The sequence below is a fragment of the Eptatretus burgeri genome, chromosome 4, assembly GCF_056783735.1.
Source record: "Eptatretus burgeri isolate ZD-2024b chromosome 4, Ebu_testis_v1, whole genome shotgun sequence".
Lineage (NCBI taxonomy): Eukaryota > Metazoa > Chordata > Myxini > Myxiniformes > Myxinidae > Eptatretus > Eptatretus burgeri.
The window spans coordinates 22568133-22588270 of record NC_140964.1 but is presented as its reverse complement, the minus strand read 5'-3'; the positions used below and the strand labels follow the sequence as shown (position 1 = coordinate 22588270).

The window sequence follows — 20138 nt, the reverse complement described above, 5'->3', positions numbered from 1 at the left end:
CTCCGTTGAGGTGTAGATCCCCAGCATTTCTGTCCACACGAATAGTTAGGTATATCGACAATTCGGCGATTGACCCTGTAGCGCATGGACAGAAGAGTTGGCTGATCCATGGTGTGGTTAACAACACCCGTAGCTGGGTTTCGGCGTTGATGCAGAAGCTACGACTGGATTGCGTGTTTGGTGGACGCGCGGCCTGGATTGGGTTGAAAAGGTCGTGTGCACGCCGAACGGGTGGAAATCTTCAACAATACTAAGTAACCTGATCAGCAGATTCTGATATGCAATGACAAAGACTTGAGTTCCAAGGAATATCACAAAGGAAGGAGCAGAATGCACCCCAGTTAGTCTTGCTATCCAGTATTAAGAAACTAAGGGGAAAAGGATGAAGAATAGATGATACTGACAGCAGTGGTGAAGTGACCCGAGTTGCTTCGTGGGGCAAAAGTTTCAGCAGCACAATCACGATGGCTCCAACACAAAAACAGATCAAGAAGGTACCTACCATAAGTAACACCATTTGGAATATGGGTTAGAGATTAAATAATCTGGGGAAGATCTGGAGACAGGGAAAAGTTATACGCATTCGCACCTGGGACATCAGTGCAATGGGAATGGCCCAGCCATTCTTTGTGGTGGAAATAAAAATCACCAAAGATCACAATCTTAGCAGACAGATGGTGGGAGTTAGCTGTGTCAATACCAATGGATAGAAGAAAAAAAATTGTACAGTACAGTTGTGTGAAGATGGAGATCTGTTAAGATTTTTTTAAATAATTTTTTTTTTTAAACGCACATAGAGGTTGTGGAATACAAAAATGCAACACGAAAACACATTAACTCATGTGATCGATCTTAAAGAGCGACTTCCTGGGCAAGAGGAAGAGTGGCCTTAGCATAAACAAAGAGATGCTGAAATGGTGGAGAGTCAAGTCAAGGCATAATATAACCTGGCATTGCATAGGAATTAGACGATATATCAGGATGCAGGCGAGACACAACAACGTGCTAATAGATGAGGTGAATTCCACTGAATGAAAGATTATCTCACATGAATAAAAGTAAAACTACCTGAATGACACTGAAATTGAATTCTACTGAATGAAAGTAAAATTACCAAAACTAGTTTTACGTTAGAATTGCAAACATTGAATGGTTTGAGTCCCATGGTAGTGGGTTTGTTTGAGCACATTGAGAACGGTATGGTGGGGATATTGCAGTCATTGTGATCGGTAATAAAATGAGAAGCTCGGATAGTCTTCGACATCGCGACGTCACCAGATATGCCTCCGCCAACATCATTACATCATTATACATACTTTTACCAAGTTTGATTTAAATACCTGAACCCAGATTCAAAATTTTAAATAATTCTGGCTACCAGACCATGCATCTGATCAGTTTAAAATTTAAAACACATATGCCTCATTATATTAAATCATAATTGTGACATTTCACATGAATTTATGAAGCGGTTGAAGAGAAAGCTTTTTCTTTTTCAAGATTTTTGTTCAATCCAATGTGGCTACCAGACCTTGTGACCTATTAATTATATTATTTCTGAACAGCCTGGTATCCCCAAGGTTTGCGGAACATGTGGGTGAAGTTTCGCCATGATCTGTCAAGCCGTTCTGGAGAAGAGGGTTTTTAAAGGTATATTCTTCAAAAAAATCAGAGCTGCCAAACCATATGACTTATGACATCATAGGTGGAGAAGTTTTTGTTCCTCATAGATAGGTGATCAGACCTGTAAAGTTTTGCCTCGATCTGTTCAGCCAATTTGGAGAATATGACTTTTGAAGGTTGTTATGTTAAAAACAATGTGGCCACCGAACCACGTGACCGGTGACATCATCAATTTTTCCCCCATACAATTTAGCCCAAGATAACCTTCAAAAATCTTCATACTGATTGGAAAAAAATGTTCGACGCATGTAATTATGACATCATAAGGGAGCCACCTCTGACATCATCAAAAAAATATATATGTATATATATATATACAGTATATACACATCACATTTCCCATGGGGAGTACATGTGCCAAGTTTCAATTTTTCCCATGGAGCAGTTTCGGATATACTGAGGTCCAAAGTTTTTCCTTTTTTCCAACATGGCTTACACACCACGTGAACTGTCACATTTATCTTTAAAAAATTCTACATGAGTTGTCGCACCTATGGTGAAAATTTCGTGTCAATCGGATAAGCGGTTGGAAAGAAAACAGAGAATATTAGCATGGACAGACTTACGGATGGACATATGGACGGACGGACAACCGAAAAACATAATGCTTCCAGCCACTTCGTCAAAAAACAAAAGAACCCAGTTTATCAATCTGCAGATCCTGCATTTAACCTTCCAAGTGACATCCAGAGCCCAGACAAACCCACAAATCTGGTAGTGGCAACTCTGATGGCCTTGGGAAAGGAACTGTAGGTAGATGTATGGACCACCATCCAACCATGTCCAGTGTCCACGGTAGTACAACTATGCCGGAATTTTACACACGCTGATACATTCACCTCACAGTGCATTACCATTGAGTTTGGGATCCTGTATTATCAGGCGTCCATGATGTGCAACACGTTGTTTAACATATGTACTCTTCAGGGAAGTCATTTCATAAGTTTCAAACATAGAAGAATGGAGAAATAAACTGGGGCCCTGACACGGAGCAACCAGCCCATCATCATAAAACAAGACAAGAAGCTGTGATATCTTTCTGCGCAAAAACAGCCGTTTAGAAGACTCTTTTTCAATAGCCTTTATCCAAACGATGAAATAGAGTATAAAGAACATGCAGAAAAACAAATGAAGCATGACAAGAACATAAATATAAAGGTTCATACCTAATGTGTTCAAGGGCAAGTGCTGTACGCTCAAAGCGTCCTTTCTCATCATAAACGACCCACAGCTGTTGTATGGGAATGTAGGCCTCGCCCTGTTCCAGCAGCACTGTCATACGAGCTGGCGGTTCAGCAGAGGCCGAGTATAGACGGGGAACAGAAGGTCGGCCATACACCTCAAGGCTATTTTCACTCAGCCCACATACCTGCAAGATGACAGTTATCATGTACAGCAAAAAAAGTTAAAACATTTCTCAGTATATCTCTTCTATCACAAGAGTTCTCTGACCAGTTGTACCACTCACTAAAAGGGTCTGTTTCAAAAATCGTGTTTTTAGTGTCGGACGGAATCAATGTAATTGACCGCATGAGAAATTTGCAAGGCTGCTTTCAATAATCTGTATCATGCTCAGTCGACTTGCATTGGAGATATAATGGGGCTCTCGATATCTATTGATAACACTTGCCATACCGATTTGTTTTAGTGTGGGACGGAATGGATAGAATCATAGATTTCAATCATACTGTCTTCAATAGCTTGTTTCATCGAAACGATGGTCCAAAAATCACGTACCTCAGGTCCCGTCCCCCGCGACATTCCTACTTCAGGCTCCGGTCCCCGCGAAATTCCTACTTCAGGCTCCCGTCCCCGCAAAATTCCTACTTCAGACTCCCGTCCACACAAAATTCCTACTTCAGGCTCCAGTCCACACAAAATTCCTACTTCAGGCTCCCATTCCTGCAAAATTCCTACTTCAGGCTCCTTCCCATCCCCACAAAATTCCTACTTCAGGATCCCTCCCATCCCCACGAAATTCCTACTTCAGGGTCCTGTCCCCGTGACATTTCAACTTCAGGGTCCCATCCCCGTGAAATTCCAACTTCAGGGTCCCGTCCCCATGAAATTCCATCTTCAGGGACTCGTCCCCGTAAGATTCCAACTTCAGGGTCCCCTCTCCGTAAAATTCCAAATTTAGGGTCTATCTCCAATAACTTGATCTATAATTTGAGAAGATTCCATGCAAATGAATAGTTTAGGGATGGATTTTCATCTTTGTGTCAGACGGAATTCAAATCTCAACCTAAAATTAATTGGCAGATTCAGCTGGTATCATTAATGCAAACGTGACCTAAACTATTTTATGATTTCAAGAGGGTTAATTGTGCATTGTATTAATTGGAAGTTTGGTTCAATGTACATTCCATCTGACAACATATTTTCCATCCTACCAACCAAAATTTTGACCTTGGACCAAGTGCTTCGATGTTGACGTTGTTTCGTATGCAGCCTGTGGCACATGCATCATTTTCTGGAAGCACGGCTGTGCCGCTGATGGCCTCGTGAAAGTAGCCGCAGGAAAGGAATCGGCGACTTGTACCCCATAGTGGTCCTGATCCGAATCAGCTGGTACTCATTTTGCCGACCTCGGAAGGATGACAGTCTGAGTCAACCCACCTGCTGTTAATTCAACGATAAATAAGGGCTTGAACTCAAAACCCTCAGATCTTAAGCCAGCCATGTTAACCACGAAGCTAACACTAAGTTATTATGATGAAAGTCAGGAAAACGAATTCAGATGAACGAGGTTTATTAAAATTTACAGGGACCAATTCCCTGCATATTTGTGGATAGAAATTAGAGTAATAAGTCACTGCAACCATCATTCACAATCAGAAAAATAAACAAAGTATTCCAGTATCAAGCATCTGGTATTAATGGGCACGTTGCATCAAACACAATGCATTCAGAATGTTGCAATGGTCTCATTAATCAAAGTCCGTATTTCACATTGAAAATTTTAATGACTTCGGGACAGTGTATATACTCGATCGACTCTGGAAGACTATCACAAAAAGACACTCTTTTTGGTTGGTGGGTAAGTTTTAAAACCTCTTCGAAACGAGGCTGTGAGCATCGATTTCACTTCTGGGTTCACAACGTATTAAAGGTGTGCCTTGTGAGGGTAGAGGTGTCGCTGATTGTCTTCCACCAATCCACCCAGAGAAACGAAAAATCAAAATCGGGATGGAATGTCCAGGCTGGTGGGTATTTTGAAATACTCCTGCTAATCTCTCTGACATGTATGATCAGAGTAACACAACATTTTCAGTGAAACCGAGACTTGGGACATTTTGTGTCGGATGGAAACAAAAAAAGGTGAACTCGTACAGCATTCAGGATTTTGAATAGATCTTTATTTGATTGTCTAGTGAAGTGACAACTTGATATTTGTCGATAGGTGATCGAGGTCAATTTAGTTTTTTTACTCGACAGTTTGAGTTCCAGGAAAAAAAAAAAAACTCATTCGCGAGCCTGTTCGAAGAACAGAGCTATAGTGATACCCCCGGCGTGAGTGTGAGATGAAAATGTTAAAGATTTTGGTGCAAGTGATTTCCTTTCTAATGTTTTTATCTACCACACTATTTTTTACTGATTACAATATACAAATACATATATTGCTTTAAAATTATTTGGATCAGACTTCACTGCAATGCTTTATAAAAAAATATTATTGGACTAGTCTTTTAAAAACGATAATTGTATAAAGAGGCGAGCATTGGGTGGCTTTGACAACAACTCTCTGGTTTGGATAAGTATTGGTGTCAGATGGAAATCATTTGGTCAGTATATTATTTCAACTGACTAATTCAAATCATACCAACAATTTGACTCATGGATAGTGTAATCAGTGAATTATACCCCAAAAGTCACTGATTACATCTGCTGTCCTAATTTAATTCCAGAATACAAAAGGATACACAAGGAAATTTGGCCCATCATGCCTGCGCCACATCAACACCAGACCAATTAAAAGAAAAAAAAAAATTAAGTTTTTTTTGTTGTTGTAGTTTTCGTATTTTTCTTTCCAGGGGAGGGGACATGGGCGAAGGTAGTCTTGGGTAAAAAGCACACATTAACCACACAACACACCTTGGCAAGACACCCCACAAACAATACTCTGCACAGATGGACACAATTACCCATCAATGCTCAAACTACTGTAAAGTCTTGCAAACAACCCTTCACCCCTCTATCTCCAGAACTTACAGGTACCTATAAAATTCCAATTTAAACTTATCGACTGTTTCTGCTGCCACTACCTTTCCAGGAAGACCATTCCATGCATTAACTATTCTGAGTAAAAGACCCCTGCCTTACTGCCATCTTAACTCTCCCTCTTCTTTCCTCTCAGGTTATGGCCCCTGGTCCTATCACTGTCTTCTTCGTCTTCTTTCGGGTGCTCCCGTTAGGGGTCGCCACAGCGGATCATCCGTATGATCCGCATAGTGATTTGGCACATGTTTTACGCCGGATGCCCTTCCTGACGCAAACCTGGTCGCCTCTTACGACACAGGGATATGGTACACCTATTTTAACTGGGGTATACACCGGCCCAGTACACTGGTACTCATTTCGCCAACCTCGGAAGGATGACAGGCTGAGTCAACCCCCTGGTGTATTAATTCAGTGGCTCAACGGGGCTTGAACTCGGGACCTTTTGGATCCCAGGCCACTGCCCTAACCACTGCGCCAACACCAGGCTGAAGTCCTATCACTGTCCACTCTGCTAAATAATTATTCAGGTCAGGTCAGGTATGGGAGCATGTGCCAGAACAGCGCGTCGCTGCGTCCACTTTCCGCCAGTACTCCAGGGGCCTCCGTCTGGCCATCCCCCAGGCAGATGCCAGGCCCATCCCCATCTCCTTGAGATGATGGTCAACCTGCTGCAACCATGAGGCACGTGGTCGGCCCACTGGCCTCCTCCACTCATGAGACTCCCTCGCTGAGAGAATCTGGTGAGCAGGATCAGCGTCAGGAAAACGAGCCACATGTCCATACAGCCGCAGCTGACGCTCACGGACTATGCAGGGAACAAATCTCATCCGAGTCTCTCTCAGCAACCGCTCGTTGGACACAAAATCCGACCAGCGATAGCCAAGGATTCTCCGAAGAGACCTGGTACCAAAGGAATTAAGTCTCCGTCTCAGATCCTTGGTCAAAGTCCAAGTCTCGCACCCATAGAGCAAGACTGGAAGTACCAAGGACCTGAAGACTCGGACTTTCGTCCTCCCGCACAGGTACCGGCAGCGCCACACCCCATGATCCAGTGAATCCATGACTCCCCAGGCCCGACCCAGACGTCTATTGACCTCCGGCTCACAACCTGCGGAGACATGAATATCATTGCCAAGGTAAGTGAATCTATCCACGACCTCAACATCCTCACCACAAACAGACACAGACAGGACAGCAGCATCCAAGATGTCACCGAAAGCCTGGATCTTCGTTTTGACCCAAGAAATCCGTAATCCCAACGGCTCCGACTCCTCATTCAGCACCTCGAGGGCCCCCAAGAGGATGTCTAAAGTCTCCGCAAAGATGACAGCATCATCTGCAAAATCAAGGTCCGAGATCTTGACATTGCCAAACGATGCACCGCAACTTGATCTCTCCGACATCCTCCCAAAAATCCAGTCCATACAAGTGCTGAAAAGTGTGGGGGCAAGTACACATCCCTGATGAACTCCAGTAACAACTAGAAATAAGTCAGAGATGGTACCACCACACTTCACAGCACTCGCAGTACCAGAGTAGAGTTCAGACATCAGATCGATCAGTTTCGGTGGCACCCCACGAAGACCAAGAATCCTCCAGAGGACATCCCGATTCACTGAATCGAACGCTTTACAGAGATCAACATAGGCTGCAAGCAGCCCCTGCCGAAACTCTCGTCTGCGTTCGGTGAGGACATGAAGTGCAAGGATACGGTCAATCGTTGACCTCTTTGGTGTAAAGCCTGACTGCTCTGGACGCTGGTGCTCAAGCAGATGGTGGCGAACCCTATCAAGAATTATCCGAGCAAAGACCTTGCCCGGCACTGAGAGCAGCGTCACCCCTCGGTAGTTGTTGCAGTCTTGGCGATCACCCTTCCCTTTCCAGAGAGGGACAACAAGGCCCCTCTTCCAGTCAGTTGGGATGATGCCTGTGTTCCAGGCAGAGCACAAAACTGCATGCAACGACACGAGTGCAGCATTTCCACCAGCCTTGAGAAGTTCGGCATGGATGCCACAGATCCCTGGAGCTTTGCCCCGTTTCAACTGGTTCACCGCAGCCCGTGTTTCCACAAGCGATGGTGGACCACAGTTGATTCGAGGGTCAGCAACAGGGATTGTAACACCCTTGACGTCCAACTCGACAGCTGGGGGATCAGCCTGGTACAACCGCTCAAAGTAACCGGCCCAGCGGGCCTTCACTTCAGACTCCTCTGTCAAGAGCCTACCACTCTCTGCTCGAACTGCAGTGCTCCGAGGGATGGGCTTGGATGAACGTAATGCGCGAATTCCCCTGTAAGCGGGACGAGAATCACCTGTCCACAGGTGATGCTCTACCCCCTCACAGATTCCTCGCACATAGGCCTCCTTGTCCACCCTCAGTGCATGTACAGTTTTACGCCTCAGCTCCCTGAACAGCTCAGCTCTGCCATTCAGCCTGGCCCTTCGACTCTGGTCAATGGTATCCAGTGTCCCTTGAGAGACAAAATTCTTCTTTGCCCTGCGGTGAACTCCAAGGCATCCACCGGCAACATCAAGGACGGTGGTCTTGAAGGTGCTCCACAACTCTTCAGGACCCCCCAAGTGTCCACTCAGCCTGTTCGCAAACTCCTCAGCTACTCTCTCATCCCTGAGCTTGGCAACATCCAGCCTAGGCTGGGATGGTACCATTCTCCAGGATTTAAGGTGCAGCTTTAGAGTTGCTACAACAAGTCTGTGGTCAGTATTGAGGAACTGAGCACTCCGGTAGACCCTGCAGTTCTGGATCATCCTCCAACGACCGTCAATGAGGACATGGTCAATCTCCTTTGCCACACCGCCAGCGTTGGAATACCAAGTCCAGCGATGAGCTTGCGGGCGCTGAAACCATGAACCAGCCACCCTAAGTCCATGATTTCTTGCAAAGTCAAGGAACTTAGTGCTATTCTGGTTCATAGTTCCTGACCCATGGGGACCAACACACACCTCATAACCATCCCTATCAGTTCGAGTCGATGCATTGAAATCCCCCAAGACTAGAAGTGTATCTCGTCTGGGGCACTGATCAACCACAGACTCGAGTGTGGCATAGAATGTGTCCTTCACGGTGAGATCACTCGCCTCAGTCGGAGCATAAATAGAGACCAGGGAAATGACACCTAAGGAGTGGCGAATCCTTAATCTCATAATACGCTCGTTGACCGGTGTTACCTCAATTATCATTGGGGTCAGCTTATTGGACACAGCTACAGCAACTCCTTGGGTATGGTAACCATCAGAGCGACCAGACCAATAGTAGGTGTAACCACCCACCATTATCTCGCCGCAATCCGGTCTCCGAACCTCAGAGAGAGCTGCAATCCCGATGTCCAAACGCTTGAGCTCAGGTGATAACAGAGACAGGTGATCATCCTCTCTTAGGGATAGGACATTCCAGGCACCCACCCGAAGGGACCGCCTCAGGTTAACCCAAGGAGACCGCCGTCTGGTGGACGACACCTCAGCACCACTCCGACACACTCTCCCGCAATCTGACCCAGGGATGTTACCCCGTGGTTTCCCTCCTATCAAAGATTGGGGGTCCCGAAGGCTTTGCCCCAATCCTGTCATCCGGTGAGCTGCCCTGCGAAGGGAAGCTGCACAGGAGGTACTCCCACGGAGTGGGTTTTCAGATTTTTTTGCGTTTTTGCGTTTTGCGGAATGAAGCGTTTTACGGTGGCCGGAGTGCAAATCCTGCAACCAACCTAATAAGAAGTAACCCAACTGCAGGAGGACGTCCGCAGACACAGTTGGGCACTAGATATACTAGATAGATAGGGCACTAGATATAAATAATTATTCTGCACTTATATTCTCTATATTCTTCATTATCTTAAACATCTCTATCATATCTCCTCGTAACCACCGCCTTTCTGGTGTATAAAGCAATCTCCTTCAGCCGCTCCTCATAGCCGAGTCCAGCTTGGCCCGGAATCAATCTCGTAGCCCTGTGCTAAACCCCCACTCTGGCATTGATGTCCTTCCAGAACTGTGGTGACCAAAACTGCATACAATATTCTGGATGTGACCCTCACTAAATTTCTGTACAATGTTAACACCACCTCTTTTGATATATAAATGATCCCCCCTCCGAATACAGCCGAAAACCAGATTTGCTCTCCCTATGGCTGCCTGGCACTGTGCTGTCTGCTTACCTCCCATATCTATTACCATCCCCAGATCCTTCTCCTGTGTTACACATTCCAAAATTTCCCTTAGCATCACGTAATCTCTATTTTCATTATTCTTCCCCATCACCAACACCTTTCACTTACTCAGGTTAAATTGCATCTGGCAATATTTTGCCCAATGCCTGCCTGTTCATCATAGCCACAAATCGCTGGGTACATTGCAATGTTTATAAACACCTGGAGACACCAGTGTTCGTGGCTTTATTTACTTTCCGCACATGCCATAACCTCGAGAATCTCTTAAACTAAGGAGAATTACACAAGTTAAGTTCCAGAATTGACCGAAGCAGCAGTTCCGACTTCAATTAAAGTGTTCATTTGTCCAATTCGGACATATTGTTATGAGTCTGGAAACCATTTGCCTTCACACATACAGTTGACCCAAAGTTTAGTTATTTCGTTAAGTATATGTGGATAGTTAGAATTCCTCCCTTATGTCTAATGGGAATTTCATGTGTGCGCTGCGAGTTTCTTTCTAGTTAGTCTTCTGTATTAAATCCCCCTCCACTCCTTCAGCGCCATTACGCACATGTTCGAGGCCACTGACATAGTCGGGGTGAGATCACATCAGGGCCGACTCCGCCCCAGCAAATTGGAATGTTCCCCTCGTCCAATCGGGGTGAGATCACCTCAGGGCCGATTCCGCCCCAGCAAGATAGAATGTTCCCCTCGTACAATCCGGAGGCGAGTTACCTCAGAGCGGACCCCTCCACCCGCCTGGGGGAGGGATAAGAAGGGTGGGCACTTGTGGACGGTGGTCTGAGACACGGGGTCTTTTTCGGGGTTCTTTGGAGGTCGGTGGTCGTGTTGGTGCTCGGGGTGGTGGTGGTCATGGCGGAGGTGTTTCGTGGTGCTCGTGTCGTCGATCATCGTTCGTGGCAGCCAGGATCGTGGGCTCGTTGGATTCTGAGTCGTGGGTTCGAGTCCCGCCGTGGTGGGTTGTGTTGGAGTGCTCGAGCTGGGGATCCCCGTTCCCGTCCACGGACTCCGAGCTCCACAAGTGCGAGTCGGTAAAACCACACAAGGCGGCCAGGTACCCGGCCAGACTCTGACCCTCAGCTCGCCTTCCATCCCGAGCTGAAGGGCCGAATAAAGACCCACGAGGTCCATTTCCTTTTGGGTGTGTGTGTGTCTGTGGCCAGTCTGAGAAGTAGAAATTGTTCAAGTGATCGTCATTGTACATTTGCCTACATCTATATTTGTGGTTTGGTCTGCTCTGTTTCCCTCCCTACTACCTTGTAAATAAATAACTGTTAAATGTTCCAGTTTGTTGTCTGTCTGTGCTTTCTTTCATTGACCCAGTATAGTTCGGGCTTGAGAATTAGGGAGGCCGATTGTGCCGTAAATTGTTATTTGGACCGGCACGGCTTTGGTAATTTCCACTCGGTTATGCCGGATCTGAGTCGGTAACAGCGACTCGGTTCGGACAAAGCCGGCCGAGGGTGTGGCTTCCCCGGTAGCTGGACCGCGCGGCTAATTAAGTAAATTGGAATCAGACAAAAAGACCCTAACCATGTGGTCGAAATATTGGCGTCCACAGTCCATTAAGAGACCCATCGACTTCGGAGTTATCTGGAGTGATGACCTTCAATTCCGGTGTTCGGTGGGAGACGGCCCAACTGCTCCATCTAGCAGTCATCCTCACCACTGAACCCCGGCACCACAACAATATTTGGGTGTCTCCGGGAAGGTATGTCTTTAATATGACGCTTTGCAGATTGCTATCACTTGCCATTCGAGCTGCTCCTGATCAACCGTTTTGTTGGAGTGCTGAAGCCACTTGGCAAGCACTCTACAATATTCGCACTGTCACCGAATACTGTCTGTTGATCAACTTGAATAATGTTCAGTAGGCACTCGCCTATGTTAGTCCTGTGTTCTGCGGTGTAACGGGCAGTGGCTGGCTGTCTAAAAATGTGCAATTTCCCATTTTTGTATGATATTCTTTCATTACGACCCGCCACTTCGGCAGAGATAAATACAAATAAAAAACAATGAAACGTTTTGTTGACATCACGGCAGGATAGCCGAAAGGTATGCACCTGTGTAGCCTAGGTTTGAATCCAGACGCAGGTATAAACTGTCATCCCGGTGTTTCACAGGTAGGGTGATTCAGCAATGTGTGTGCCCTTAAACTGGACGTCACATCTGCCAGAATTCTCTCCCTCTCCTCCCATTAACATCAAGGCAGGATAGCTGAGAGATATGCATGCTTGCTTTAAGCTGTGTAGCCTGGGTTCGAATCCAGACTCAGCTATAAACTGTCACTCCGGTGTTTCACAGGCAGTGCGATTCATCAATGTGTGTGCCGCTAAACTGGATGGCACATCAGCCGGAATCCTCTCCCTCTCCTCCCCTCTACCCCCCACTCTCCCTCTCTGGCTCTGTCTCTCTCGCCTCCTCCCCCATCTCTCTCTCTGGACCGTGGTTATGCCCGGATGGTGGGTGTTTCCACATGTATCCATATGGTGGTTATCTTTATCGTGTCTGAACGGAGGTCATCTCCGCACGTATCCAAATGGTGGTTATCTCGACACATATTCGAACGGTAGTCATCTCCGCATGTATCCAGACGGTGATCATGGCCGGACAGACCTTCCTCTCATAATGCCTTGCCTTGCTTCACCTCATGCTGCCTTCCCTTCCCCCACCCCTCCCCAGCCCATACTCGCTTCCCCCTCCTCCACGGTCTCCTGCCATCCCCTCAGCATATCCTCCCTTCTTACTCCTCCCACATTAATATACCCCCATCAGCAAAGCAATATGGGAAATCAAAAAAAAAGATGTAATGGACAATGTTCAAGGGTCTGGAGAGAGCTGGTAGTGCAAGATCAGAATAGTGCTGGAGAGAGAGAGAAGAAAAGTAGAGGCCCACATTCTGCTGGTGGTGGGAGTGGGGAAACTCTGTGGCAATAATTATCAAAGACTATGACACTACTGTCAAGAAGGGCTAAGTGGAAGCTCAAATATGGAAGCAGTACTCTATAAAACCTCTCATTAATGACTTTTACATAGATCATTAAAAAAAAAAAACAGTGCTCATGAAATTTTTTTTTTGCTAAGAGGGTCCAATTATTGTGGAAAGGTTACAACACGGATCATACGTGCATGCACGTGCACAACTTGACCAGACAAACAGCTGCTGAGCCTGCGGAAAGTGAAGAACTTTCCAGGGTACTCTTGGCAACACCATCCTCATTACTTAAAAGCATGCCCCAAAAAAACCCATCATCCTAAACTATTGTGCAGAAATTCACCAAATTTGGTAGGTATGATCACCACATGGCATGAAGGTGCAAGAGCAGTCTCGTTTATGGCCTATGCCCCCCCCATCCCAGAGCGGGGTCATTAAAAATGCAATTATGGTAACATTTTAAAATGAAACTTTCCATATGCATTCCACATTGGTGGGTGCATGACATATGTAACATTTTTGTGGGATTTGACTCCCGGTTCATGCCCCAGGGGGTGGGGACTTCATCGTGTCATTCTTGGTGGAACTTTTTGCCATCTTTCAAATTTATTTTAGGTGGAAAGCATGGGGATTTGCGATGGCATGACAGACTTCGCTCGAGTCGTATATCAAAAATGAAATGGTTGGCACGTCTTGAAACTATTTGAGAACCTTTTAAATGTCCCTCATATGTTGTGATGAGTTAAAGAGCATCAAGGAATGTCTGGATTTTGAGGGTCAATACTAAAGCATCTGCATCTTACGAGCAGATTAAAAATTTTTATTGGCTAATGATGAGACCGAAAAGATCTAGTAACTCGATCTTTGTAAGCGATTTAATTAGCCCCAGCTGAAGACATATCAGGAGCCTCTCACCTTCTTGACAAATATTAACAGTGGAAAAGGTGGAACTTCTGAGGAGAATCTATGCTTTCTGAGTGAAAGAAAAGATGAAGAGCATTCACTGGAGATTGGCTTGAGGCTAAGTGATGAGTATGTCTGATAGAAAGTCAAAAGAAGACAACTCAGCTTTGAGACAGGTATACGACTTAGATGTGGTTTGTCTGGGGATATTGGCACAGTGTTTGTGGCTTTTCTGAGGAGAACAGAAGTAATCATCAATTGGACTGGACATCTAAGCCAAAATGAATCCAGTTGTTTTGAGGTTGTAGCTTCAGCAAAGGAATATATAAACCATACTTTAGTCGCTGGGAAGGACATTTGGATGCAAGAAGGGATGAATTGGTGGAAAAGACAAGAGGTCTTTGAAAGCAGGAACAATGCAAAATCCAAATAACTGGGAGTAACACAAGAAAGGTCACACCAGTCTTTTAAAGAGAAACCAAAGATCAGGCTGGCCTCCAGCCAGGGTTCACAAAAGAAGTCAAAAATCAAATTTGAGGGTTTTCAATGGTTTTCCACTGTAAAATCAGCCTTTGCAGAGAACGTTTTTGCTTTTCCAGAGTAACATTTTCAATTGTTTTGGATGTGCGATAACTTAACGAGCTCTTTCATTAAAAATACACTAAAACATTTTAAAAGACAAATGTTTTGCATTGAAGAAAGAACTTTTATTGCAAGAAAAGCCTCACTACCATATATCACCTCGATTCAATTTGATAAAGGATGAGCATACATTTACAAGTTCTTCCGAGCCTTTACTTGCTTTATCAACCACTTGAGATCGGGTTTCTAAAGGTGTTACTCATGTGACATTTGGAACCACTCATCGTTAAAAGAACATTTTTTTTATGCAATTCACAAATGTGGATCTCTATTTGGAATATGATAAATTATTCAAATATAAGGTGACATTTCCAAATGCTCATTGTTACTCCGACACCTAAGGAGGGTGAAGGTTATGTATTTACCCTTATTAGTTTGTGAGCAGGATATCTCAAAATGTTATGGACGGATTGTGATGAAACTTGGTGGAGAGGTTGGGTGTGCGACAATGAATTGATTAGATTTTGGTGAATATCCAGATAAGGATACCAAAATTTTCCAAGTGATTCTTCACCAAGATGGATAGGGCCAACAATGAAATCGCTCTCCCTATCGAGTGCAGCCTGTGGCTGCTGGTTGCATCATTGGTTTGAACACGACTATGCCACTGATGCAGTGTCCCCCGTACCAGTACACTGGTGCTCATTTTGCCAACCTCGGAAGGATGACAGGCTGAGTCAACCTCCTGGTGTATTTTAATTCAACAGCCAATGGGGCTTGAACTCAGGACCCGAGGATCCCAAGCCGCCACCCCAACCATTAAGCCAACACCAGGCTTCAACAATTAAATAAAGTGCCACAATATTTCAAAACATTGTGGATGGATTATGACAAAACTTGGTGGACGAGTTGGGCAGGTGACAAGAAAAAGATGATTATATTTTGGATCGGGTTTAGCTGCAGATCCGGCCTATCACTCCATCAGTGGGATAAAAAAAAACCTCGTAAACTGTTAAGCCTGGTGGAGGTATGCACTCTGCCAAGTGCCTTTCTCGTTAAAGTTGCACTCCCCTTTTGGTCAGTATAGGCATTGCATATAAATTACATAAACAGCTGATAATTAAGCAGATTAGATTAAAAAAAAAATTGAAAACCGATGGACAAACAAAATTAACAGCGTAACCATTTTTCATTGTCAAGGACAGGCATGGACTAAACTACATACAAGACAAAAAGTAATCAGAGATTGCAGACCCTCAACAGGACATGTTTTGTATGGTGTTTCTGCAGTTTTGTGTGGTGCATTGTGTGTGGCGTTCGAGTACTGGTGTGTTGTGTAATCAACAAGAGACATAATTAGACTGCCACTTTGAAACTGCTGGCAGTGATGACTGGGTACCAAGACGTCCTGCTTTGATCGGATACTTGACCCTACACCATGACGTTCATTATTATCCAATTGATTTAGAATGGGATTAAAATAAATTAAATTCAAATCAAATGGAAGACCAAATTGGTACAGTCCTGCATTGGAATAATCAGAAGGAACCCAAACAAGCAAAAAGCAAAGATAAAGTCATCAGGAGGAACCTGGATAGGATTCGCATTTCAGCTGTTACTCCTCTACCCTCAAAACCCATCCAGGCACAGCCAAGTGAGCCTTATTCCAAAAAAAAAGTAAATACATTATCAAAAAGAACCCAGATTAAAAAAAAAATCAAATACTTTTAGCTGCCTGACAATGGGTCTGATCAAGTTGAAATTTAAAACATGCATTCCACTTCTCCACTAGATCATAATAATGAAGTTTCATGTTGATGAATTAAGCGGTTCCAGAGAAAACATTATTTAATATTTTTCTTCAATCCAACATGGCTACTAAACCATGTGACCTATCAAATATTTCTGAACAAACTTGTACACGCATGGCTTTGGGAACATTTGTGTGAAGTTTCCCCTCGATCTGTCCAGCCGTTCTGGAGAAGATTTTTATGAGTTTTAGGGTATATTCAATATTGCTGCCAAAGCATGTGACCTATGACATCATGTGATCATTTTGTTCCTCATGAATTGGCAGTCATACATGTAAAGTTTCCTCTCGATCTGTTCAGGCATATTAGAGAAGATTTTTGAAGTTTTTTTTTATTTAAACAATATGGCTGCCAAATTCTGAGTGAATTCTGAGCCGAACACAGGACCGATGACGTCATCAATTTTTTTGCTGTGGACTATTTTATCCCGAGTTGACCTTCAAAATTTTTCATCCTGATCAGATGTAGCTTTCTACATATGCAATTATGATGTCATAACGAAGGCACCTATGATGTCATTTAAAAAAAAAAATCACTCATTCCCCATGAAGAGTACTTGCCAAGTTTCAATTTATTTCCTTGGTGCAGTTTCAGAGACAGAGGTCCAAAGATTTTCTGTTTTTCCAACATGGCTGCCACACCATATGACCTATGACGTCATAATTATCATTAAAACAATCTACGTGGGTAGTTGCTCCAATGGTGAAAATTTCATCTCGTTCCGACAAGCAGTTGTGGAGAAAAACATTAAAGTTCTGTGCGGACAAACAAACAAACAAGAAGACGTCGTCATACAAAGCATGATACTTGCAAAATCCATTAACCAAATTTGACCTCAAAAATAATTGGTGGCTGAATTAAATGACCAAATGTGCAACTCCTCTTCAAAATTTCAAGTTAATCGGATGAAAATTGACAATTTTAGAAATTTGGGCCATGTTAACCTTTTGGCCGATGTTGACCTCAAAAATAATTGGTCGTTGAAATCAGTGACCTGATGTGCAAATCCTCTTCAAATTTCAGGTCGATGGGATGAAAATTGAGGATTTTAGAAATCCAACCAAAGTTGTTGACCTTTGGCCAGTGTTGACCTTTTGGTCCACGTTGACCGCCAAAATAATTGACTGGTTGAATTTGGTGATCGGAAATATAAATCCTCTTCAAATTTCAAGTCAATTGGATGAAAATTAAGGCCTAAGGCTGAAGTTGGCCTTTGGCCTATGTTGACCTCTTGACGTGTTCACCTCAAAAACAATAGGCTTCATCCTTATGACAAACTCTATAGTGTGGTGAAGTTTCGTGACGATCGGTTTAAAATTGTGACCTGTAGGTGATAGACAGACAGACACACAGACAGACAGAATAACAAGAAAAAGATGTCGTGCAGAGCACAATACTTGCAAAATCCACCCCCTTTCCGAAGGTCGTCATGGAGACATCACATTGTCCATTTCATCAAGATTAAAATTCACAATAATAAAAGTTCAGATCAATCGGATTGGATGAAAATTGATTATTTTTCAGATTGAAATTGATTTTACAAGTTTGACCTTGAGTTGACCTTTGATGCCTTTTGACCTCAAAAATAGTTGGTTTCCCAATTCAGTGATGGACTGTGCAAATCCTGTTCAATTCCCAAGTCAATCGGATGAAAATTGACAATTTTTCAAATAAAATTTGATGATTTTAGAAGTTTGAGCTCAAGTTGACCTTTGGCCTTTTGATCTCAAAAAATGTTTGGTTTCCCAATTCAGTGATGCACTCTGCAAATCTTGTTCAAATTTCAAGTCAATCGGATGAAAAATGAAGATTTTGAAATTTGACCTCAAGATGACCTTTGACCTCAAAATCAATCGGCTTCTCAGTTGAGACTACCTCTACAACTCGGTAAAGTTTCATGACGATCGGTTTAGAATTGTGATCTGTAGGTGACAAACACACAGAATAACAAAAACGACTGACCAGTATACTTGAAAAATCTTCGATTTTGCAAGTAACAAACATAGCAGCATTACCCCTGGGCATATTAATGTATCGCCTGATACAATAATGATACGGAGGAGGAAGTCAAGGTGGGACGGAATCAGCAAAATGAACCATGCTATAGCAAATATCTATTTTGGGGGGTAATCACCAACGCCCCCCCCCACCCTCCAAAAATACCCTTCAACCCCAATTTCTCAAATAGTGTGAACAAACTTTGGTACATCACGAGTAATGAAGGTGGTGGTCAAGTTTCATGCATTGAAATTGTGTGTGTAGTTTTGGAGAAGAAAGGAAATACTTTTTGGGGAGGGGAGGGGGGGGCACCCTCCCAGACAAATTTAGACCCCGATTTTTAAATGTCATGAACAAACTTTGGTACATCACGGGTGAGGAAGGAGTGGTCAAGTTTAATTGAAATTGTGTGTGTACTTTCTGAAAAGAAAGCAAATGTATATTTTGAGGGGGAAATCCTCCACCCGCAGACAACCCTCAAACCCAAAAAATTTTTATGGTGTGAAAAAGCTTTGGTACATCATGGTTGATGAAGGTTGTGGTGAAGTTTCATCAGAATTGTGTGTGTGGTTTCAAAGAAGAAACTAAATACCTCTTTTGGGGGGAAAACCCCCTGTAGACCCACTTTGACACAAATTTTTTAATGGTGTGAAAATCTTTGGTAAATCACAGGTAAAGAAGGTTGGTTGTGGTCAAGTTTCATAAAAATTGTGTGTAGTTTCTGAAAAGAAAGCAAATGCATATTTTGGGGGGCAACGCTCCCCCGCAAATTCCCACAGACCCTATTCTTTTAATGCTGTGAAAAAGCTTTGGTACATCATGGGTGATGAAGGTTGTAGTGAAGTTTCATTGAAATAAGTAGTGTATTTTCAGAGAAGAAAGCAAACATATTTTGGGGGCAAGCACACCGTATCCCCATTCGACCCCGACTTTTGAAAGTCATGAACATACTTTGGTACATCATGGCTGATGAAGGTTGTGGCGAATTTTCCTCGGAATTGTGTGTGTAGTTTCTGACAAGAAACTAATGGCCCAGTCACACTTTGACGTTTTAGCCAGCTTATGCCGATTTTTGGAAAATCTGTCTAAAACGCTGGTACACGTCGAATACGTTATGGGTAAGTTTTGATAACATTGAGAGCACGCTGAAAAACACTGCCATACGTCGTTGTACGCTGGCTTTAAACGTTGTACGTTTTGGTTGTCCTCAACTTTTCCATGCTTGAAATTTTAAGACTTATGACAGCGTATGACTCACACGTTCCGCATAACGCTGGCCATAAGTTGTAGGCACGTCACGCGATCGTTGACACACGTTACTTGTAAGTTACTCATAAGTCGAAACACGTCGAGGTAATGTTTAGCGTACCCAAAACTTATTTCTAACCTATGAGTAACGTGTTGTACTCACGTTACACGATCGGTGACACACAGACACACGTTACTTGTAAGGTGCTCATAAGTCGAAACACATCAAGGTAATGGTTAGCGTCAGTGTTCCAGACAATCTGGTTTTTTTTTATTTATTATCTTGCCAAAACGAAGTTTTTGCAAGATATGTTAGTCAGCTTGTATGTTTTTTTTTTTTTGTTTTTTTTTGTTTGTTAGTCTGTAATCACGTATAAAACATTCTGCAGAGCACAGTTATCATCGGAAATTTTTGTAACTTCGCATATCAGAGGCCTATAGAGGTCCCTTTCAGTGCACAAAATTTTGAAGGTCAAGCTCAAAGGTCAAGGTCACTGTCGCAAATCAGGGGAGTCGATGAAACCCTTATTTTTGAGTAATTTTGATCGAATAGTCTTCAAACTTCATGGGAATA

At 43.7% G+C, this 20138-nt stretch overlaps 1 protein-coding gene across 2 annotated transcripts in view; it reads right to left on the bottom strand.

The window, feature by feature from the left end:
• The window catches only part of SHCBP1 (SHC binding and spindle associated 1), a 105041-nt gene that overhangs the window by 37179 nt on the left and 47724 nt on the right, over nucleotides 1–20138 (bottom strand). For both annotated transcript variants that reach the window (XM_085877155.1, XM_085877154.1), the window contains exon 5: nucleotides 2850–3052. In XM_085877155.1, the coding sequence (XP_085733281.1) occupies nucleotides 2850–3052 (203 nt within the window). The remainder of the gene's footprint in view (nucleotides 1–2849; nucleotides 3053–20138) is intronic.